General features: G+C 52.4%; 1 protein-coding gene across 8 annotated transcripts in view; it reads left to right on the forward strand.

The window, feature by feature from the left end:
* CASZ1 (castor zinc finger 1) overlaps positions 1 to 7,333 on the forward strand; it is a 197,511-nt gene that overhangs the window by 93,515 nt on the left and 96,663 nt on the right. For 5 of the 8 annotated variants that reach the window (XM_057375953.1, XM_057375950.1, XM_057375958.1 and 2 more), the window contains one exon: positions 6,475 to 6,554. The exons of 1 other annotated variant lie outside the window; for it this stretch is intronic. Coding sequence is in view for 1 of the 7 variants with exons in the window: in XM_057375958.1 (XP_057231941.1) it covers positions 6,551 to 6,554 (4 nt within the window). In the remaining 6 variants the exon portion in view is untranslated. The remainder of the gene's footprint in view (positions 1 to 6,474; positions 6,555 to 7,333) is intronic. 2 more of the 8 variants (XM_057375951.1, XM_057375959.1) reach the window with 1 other exon arrangement.

Consider the following 7,333-nt stretch of genomic DNA (forward strand, 5'->3'; position numbering starts at 1 on the left):
TGGCAGGGTCCTGCTGGCCCCAGGATGGAGGGGAGGGAATCGTCCTCATGGCTGTGGCAGTGCCGCCCGCCTGCCACCTTGGCTCAGCGTGTGCCACACCATCCTCGGCACTGTCACTTCTTCCTGGGGTCCTCCCYGATTCCCTCACCTTTGCCTCCACCCACTCTGTCCTAGGAAACCACTTGCCCTTCTGCTGACTTCCCTTCAGGCTCTGCCTGGGACTTTAAAACCCTTTTCTGCGCCACCGCTCCCCTCCCAGGCCCTTCTCATCCTTCTCTCACTCTGCTCCCTCCTGTCCTTTTTGTCTCACACCCTCTCCAGTTCTCCATTTGCRCAGGGTCTTTTTCTTTCTATCTTTTTTATAATTAATGATTAGCTTTAATTGGTTTGCTTAGGCAGCTTGACAGCAAATTAGTGGGAGCCAGCCCAGGGCTGTGAGTGCTGAGTTTGGGGACTCTGTGCTGTAGGGATGCAGTGTTAGAGGTGAACTCCTTGGGATCCCCCTTGGTGCTCCCCTCCTGCTCTGCCGGGCTGTGCTGGAGGTCTGCTCGAGTTTGGGGCCTGGGATGGTTCCTTGGTGCCATCTGTGCTGGCAGTGGAYGCTGTCCCTGCCCTCTGTCCTTGCCTGGCTCCAGCACACCTGAGGTGGCCAGTGGGCAGTGAACTGCAGGGTTTCCTCTGCAATGCTCTGTGGCCCTTTCCTACTGCCCAGTGCTGATTTTCCTGCTCCTTTTGCATGAACACCTTTCTGAGCTGGTCTCTGCTCAACAGGTTTGAGCACAGGTGAGAGGCAGGGCAGGATCTTCCAGGGAAGCACTGTGCCAAGGGCAGTGTCCAGCACAGCCCAGCAGGCAGCTCTGCCCACTGCCACAGGCAGGWRATGGGAAATGGGATGGGGTAGGGAGACARGGGGGCCTTKGCTCTTTTCCTCCTTTGCRGTGATTCCCCTTKGCTTTGCTTTGCTTTTCTTTGCCTTTTTTTACAGCTCCCATTTTTCTTTCTTATGAGAGAGAAGCTGCAGGGTTCTCCCAGGGCTGGAAGGGCGCGTGGTCCCAGGCTGCTCCCAGCCAGATGGAGGGGAAAACAAGGGGGGCAGTGGGCCCATAATCCTGGGAGGAGAGTTTTCCTGGTTAAAGAGGATTGGGGATAGAGCCCAGGACATTTCAGTGTGTTGTTTCATGAAAAAAAAGGGGCAGACCATGACCTATTTGGGATGCTTTTGAATTTTCAGCACAAAACTTTGCTGGGAGCACTGACAGTTGTGTAGTCCTGCGACTGGAGCTGGTTTGTGCTGTGCTGCTGGTGTTGCCTTGTAATAGCAGCCAAGAAAGAGGGAAATGGGAGCTAACACGAGTTTCCCTCTGCTTCAGCCCAGGCAGGCCTTTTTCAGCTGAGCAGTCCAAGGCTGGCAGATGATGGTTAGGTGGGACTGCTCAACTGGATCTACAGAGCAGCCAGAATATTCCAGCCCCTCTGTAAAACCAGGAAGGTTTGCTGGGCTGGTAACAGCAGGGTGTGTTTCTTGACCCCAGGAATCCTGGACTCTCTCAGTGGTCTTTGCTTCAGTGTTAAATGGGTGCTTTCGCCCTTACTGGACTCCAGTCCAACCCTCCACCTGAGTGTTAATGTGTACATAAGCCTTTTTATGGGATCCAGAGCACATATAGAACTGATATCAGAGGGATGTGGAATCTTCCTGGGACTTCTGTCATGGWAGAAGAGCCTTTTTGTCAGTCCCAGAGATCCCTGCCGCATTCCAGATTCATGAAAGATGGAAGCCAGTGCAAACATGTCTGGTGTCAGATCTGTGTGTTGTTCAGCTGTGAGTGTGCTGCAAACACCATGCTGTGCTACCTTGCTGCAGCCTGGCCTCCCTCCCAAACACTGATTGTAGCTCACTCAGGTGAAAACACTGAGAATGCAGGTAGGGACAGGAGCTGGCAGGGTCCTGGGGCTCAGAGGTTCAGTCTCAGGGCTCCCTCCCCTCCCCTGCCCTGTCCCAGGACATGTGGCTGTGCAGTCCCTCGGAGCTCTCGTGTCCCTCCCCAGTCCTGGTGACACTCTCAGAGAGTCCCACACGTGGCTTCACCAGTGTGAGTTGAGCTTTGGGCAGAGCAAGGCTGGGGATGAGTCTTCCTATCCTGAGGGAAGAGGAGAAGAGTGGGAAAAATATCTGCCAGAAAAGACATCGAGACCTCGCAGCCCATTTCACTTTTAGGTGATCTTGTCTTATTCCCACAGCTGACGTCTCTGCAGTAGCAGAAGATATATTTGATTTGCAGCATAGCTTCCATGTTCTGTGCASTCTCCTTTTCTTTTTCACACTCCCCCCACCCTCTCAGGACGTGTTTCAAGACCCATTCCACTCTCCTGTTTGCATCTCACTGCCCTTCAGTAAACCAGAAGMGGCTCAAGGAAATGACCACCCACTGAACACCTTTGTGTGCCAACCAGGGTGGGACAACTGGTCATGACCTAGGCTGTGCCATCTCTGTCAGTCCCACACTGACCTGTGTCGAGGGGTAAATCATGCTCAGGAGTTGCTTGGTSCAGGCCAGACAAGTGCCAACAAACCAAAGCCCTGCAGCCACAGCCATGGCTGTTAGTGAGGCACTCGTGGCACTCACCAGAGTTGGGATGGGCTGCATTCCCACCTGCAAGGCTGAGTGCACAGGGCTTGCCACCTGATTGCTTTGCAGTCTGTCAAAATTTTTGTTGTCACTCTACTGATYGGAAAACTTTCAAAACTTGGTAGTGCCCCTGGTGTGTTTGATGCTGTACAAAGTTGAAGGAAGCWGGACTCCCTCTCCCTGGTGTCACAGCTATCCCTTCCCTTCTGATTTTAGCAATGTGAGTGCCAGTATTCCTCCTCTSCCTTTGCAGTTTAGGCTGAGAAGATGATAAGTGTGCCGTTCTTGACAATTGAGGAGGATCACCAGCACTTTTGCTGCAGAGCTACAGAGGGGAGACTGAGGCATGGGGTTGAAGGTGCCTAAAGATGTCCTCAAAGTCATGGAGTGACCCACTGAGGGATTACCCCACCTGGGCTCTGTGATTCTCAACTSAACCCATTCACAGGCTGCCAACACAACCCTTCATTGCAAAGCAAACCAGGGGAGCAGACGATGCCTCCTGTGCTGCCCTGCAGTGCCTCTGGCTGGTCTCGCTGCCCTCCTTTGCTGTTGCTCCTGTGGCTGTTGGCAGTGCCAGCACATGCCCTGGCCAGCCTGGGCTGGCTCCTTTAAGGCAGGCACGCCAGGGATTGTGTGCAGTGCCAGCTTCCCTGTGAACGCCTCTCCGCTTCCCCCTTGGAAACTTTCCTGCCCAATTGTTATGTGCGATCCGATCTGAAAGTTGCTCTCTAAGCTTCTTGTCACATTTTGACTTAATGAAGTGCAACTGGAGTGGGAATTGGGGTTCATCACGCCAGTCTCACTGCGCTCCCTTGTTGTCAGAAAACAGGGGCGGTTGGGGACCGTAATGCAACGCTGCAAGTCGTTATCATTCCGGTCAGTCTGTTTAACACAAAATTAAACAAAGAACTAATTAGTGCCTCATGAATTAATAAATGCGCAGTTGCCGGGTAGGAAGGGGAGGAAGGAAAAAAGGTTGGTGAAGGAAAGATACTGAAAAAGTCGAATTAGGATGTTGTGTCAAGGGGAAAAAAAAACCTGAGTCCACTTTGGTGAAGAGTTTGGATCCATTGGTTTTCTTGGAATAAACTCTCCTACTCGTCCTCCTGCATCCTGAATGTCTGCTCTGGAGCAGGATGAACTGCAGGCACGGGGAAGAGGCAGCGTTTCGGTGTCTTCAGGGGGCTGACAGGAAAGATGGGGACAAACTTTAGCAAGGCCTGTAGTGATTGGAYRRYRAGYGATGGTTTTAAACTAAAAGAGGGACGATTTAGCCAAATATGGGGAAGAAAATGGTTATGGCAAGGGTAGTGAAATCTTGGCACAGGTTGCCCAGAGAAGCTGTGGCTGCCACGTCCCTGGAAGTGTTCAAGGCCGGCTTGGATGGGGCTTGGAGCAGCCTGGGCTCGTGGAAGGTTGGGAGGTTGGACTGTGTGACCTTTAAAGGTCCCTTCCAACCCAAACCATTCTAGGACTTCCTGATTTCCCAGTGATGTTCCTCGAAGCTGGATCCAGGGTCCAATAGCCAAATACAAGGATTTACCCAAAGCAGATGTGGGAGYGAAGAGGTGCAGGTTGGAAGCCCTTCCTTGGAAAGGAGGGACATTTCAAAGATGTTCATGGTGAGCAGGTCTCCTCTCTGCAGGCTTTTCTSCTGGGGAATCCACAACAGACACAGTACCAGTGTGTAATCTCAGATTAACTGGTGCCAGTGCCCTGCTCCGTGCCCTCCCTGGCCGTGGTGGTGGCACTGGGCATTAGGGCCATGCCAGGTGCCACCCTGTGTCCCACAGGTGCTGTGCCATGCCACAGGGCGAGGGAGCGGGCTCAKCTCTGGCACATTGTCAGGCAGGGAAGCAGAGCTGGGGGAGGGAACAGTCCATCCTTAAGAGGACATGTCAAGTACAATTAGCGTTATCTGTCTAAATATGTACTGGGAACACAGAATACAAGAGGAGGCCTGGCTGGCTTTAATGGAGACATATGCAAGGTCATATTGCCTCATACAATCCCCCAATCTGATTTGGGGATTACACATTCTAAGTAAATTGGCGTTATTCCTCTTGCATCATTGATAAGCTGCGGCCAAAAGAAGAGGAGTAAAAAAAAAAGAAAACAATTAAAAACTTAAACCCAAGAATTGATCGTGTGCAGGGGTGGGGGAGTGAAGGCAGGAAGGCRGAGAGTTACAGGCAGAGACCTCGGGAAAGAGGGAGAGAACAAAAGAGAGGGAGAGAAAAAACAGCAYGACAGAGTGGTAGAGAAAGCAGTGGAAAGAGCAAAGAAGAAAGGGAGAATGAAGAGAAGAAAATGCTGCAAGAAGGGATGCCAAAAGGACAGRGGGTGCCAGGGTGGGAGAAGCAGCTCAAATCAGGGAGCTGTTACTCCAGTCACACCCTCAGCTTTGTTAGCATCAGGATTTGAGTGGGAAAGGAAAAACCAGGCTCATTATGCACCTTCCTCACCCCAGGGGCTCCATCCTCCTGTCCGTCCATCCATCTGGGATATCTCAGCAACTCCTTCCTGCTCTGGGTCCCAGCCAGCACAGCACATCTATCGGTGACAGTGGCACAGTGTGTGTGACAGGAGGGGCCAAGCACAGGCACAAAGAGTGCCGGGGCCCTGGAGCACAGGGCTGAGCCCTGGCAGCAGCACAGAGTCCCTGAGTGCCTCTGGTTCTGGCCCTAAAGGAGCTCAGGAGGGTCCCAAAGTCACACACACAGACATCTGACCCTAAAGGAGCTCAGGAGGGTCCCAAAGTCACACACACACACATCTGACCCTAAAGAGCTCAGGAGGGTCCCAAAGTCACACACACACACACATCTGACCCTAAAGGAGCTCAGGAGGGTCCCAAAGGGCCAAGTCACAGTCACACACACACGTCAGCACCCACAGACAGCTGGCACCTCTGGGTTCAGCCACGGCTGTGCTGTGCCGTGCCGTGCCGTGCTGTGCTGTGCTGTGTGTGACCTCGGGGCATTTCACTGCCACCCTGGGCAGCTGTGGAGCTGTTTTGGCAGGGCTGCAAAGCAGGGGCTACAGCAGTGCCACACCCTGTGCCTGTGACCACCTCCCAGCTCTGGGACAGGGAAATCCCTGTCTGGCTGCAGAACAGTCCTCCCCAACTGTGAGCTCTCCTCCACCCTGCCTGTGCAGAATAACCCCCTCCAGAAATCTCATGGCACAGCTTTTATGCTCTGTCACATTTTTGGAACATATGGTTTTAAATAATTCAATTTACTTTTCATGTGTTTTGCTGTGACTTTTCTTCCCCTGTCCCTTTCCTCCTTCCTCCTCACTCTGCATTCTCCTGGGTGGAAAATGCACAGATGAGKGGATAATGAGGTTCAGTGGCACGGGGCCCAGTCCTGCCCCCATCATCTTGTGCTCCACAAGGGGTGCAAGGGATGCCTCGTTAGGACACGGGTAAACCTCTGGGAAAAAGGAAATGGGAAGATTGGGAAGGGAAAACTTTGATGTGGAGCAGAAGGCAACTTCAGATGTGAGGGCAGAGTGTGGAGCAGATSAGCACAAGGTCTGTCTGTGGTACCTGGGGCGCAGGATTCAAACCAGTAATAGCTGCTTTCTCTGTGAAATGATTCCCAGCTCTCATTAGGAGCCTCTTGCACGGGGAAGTGCCAGAGCACTCTCCTGTCTCGGGGGATGCGTGGCCCTGTGGGATTCAGCCAGGAGCAGGAAAGCGTTTTGTTCCCTTGTGGAGTCTGAGTGTCCCACGCTGGACCTGCTGGCACCTGGCTTCTTACCCAGCTTTTGTGACTCTTGGCTCTTACTCAGTGTGCCCTGTGTGCTAACTGGATCCTTTCCTTTCCCTCTCCAGAATGAAGTGAATTTAAAAACGAGGCAAGAAACCAGGCCTTGAAATCTCCGAAAGGTAGGAGAGACTTCAGACTGCAATGGGTATGTCACTCCAGCCTCCTGTGTTCTCTTTTCCTCTGGACATCTCTCACACTTTGCTGGCTGTGGCCATGTCTGCACTGCAGCTCCTGGGTTTGAAYTGTTGTGAGTTATAGAGATGGAAACAGAGGAAGGTCCAGGGCAGACATGGCATATGTGTGTCCTAATCCTGTCTGTTCTTTGGACACCAATTGTTCTGGGCACCTGGYATTGTCACTGAGGGTTTTCCTCAGTATCTTCCCTACTGCCTCTATCTTTACAGATAAAAAGTGTGTTGGTGAAAGGGAAGTGCTTTACCTCCATCCATTTGGGCTGGGGGAGATGGATATAAGGTCCTTTCACTGAAYAGGATGCAGTGTCCATCTACTGTGAAGTTTTGCTGAGCTCAGGTCCCATAGTTCAGATGGTGATGTGCATCTTCTCCTCTTGTGGCACATTTTTGTCTATTCAAACTGCAGAAACAACTGGTGATGTGGAGCACCTCTGTGTCTCCAGCAGAATCCAGACTTTCCTGGGTTTTCCCTTTACCTAGACCCTGTCTTAGAAGAAAAGCCTGAACTTCAGAGTCTCCTGCAGTTGGATGGTCACTTAGTCTGTGCTTGGGTAGAGGTTTAGAGCCCAGGGAAAAGGAAGATGATTGTGTGCTTGGTCAGATCCTCGCTGTGCCACCACAGCTGATGGTCACTGGGCAGTCCCTGTCACACGGGGCAGTTCCCACTGTCCCTGGCTCTCGCTCACGGCCCCAGCTCCTTGTGTGTCCTGGAGAGCTCTCGCTCTGTCCC

The sequence above is a fragment of the Malurus melanocephalus genome, unplaced genomic scaffold (assembly GCF_030028575.1).
Source record: "Malurus melanocephalus ecotype Western Australia unplaced genomic scaffold, MMel_1.1 scaffold_266, whole genome shotgun sequence".
In the NCBI taxonomy this organism is placed as follows: Eukaryota; Metazoa; Chordata; class Aves; order Passeriformes; family Maluridae; genus Malurus; species Malurus melanocephalus.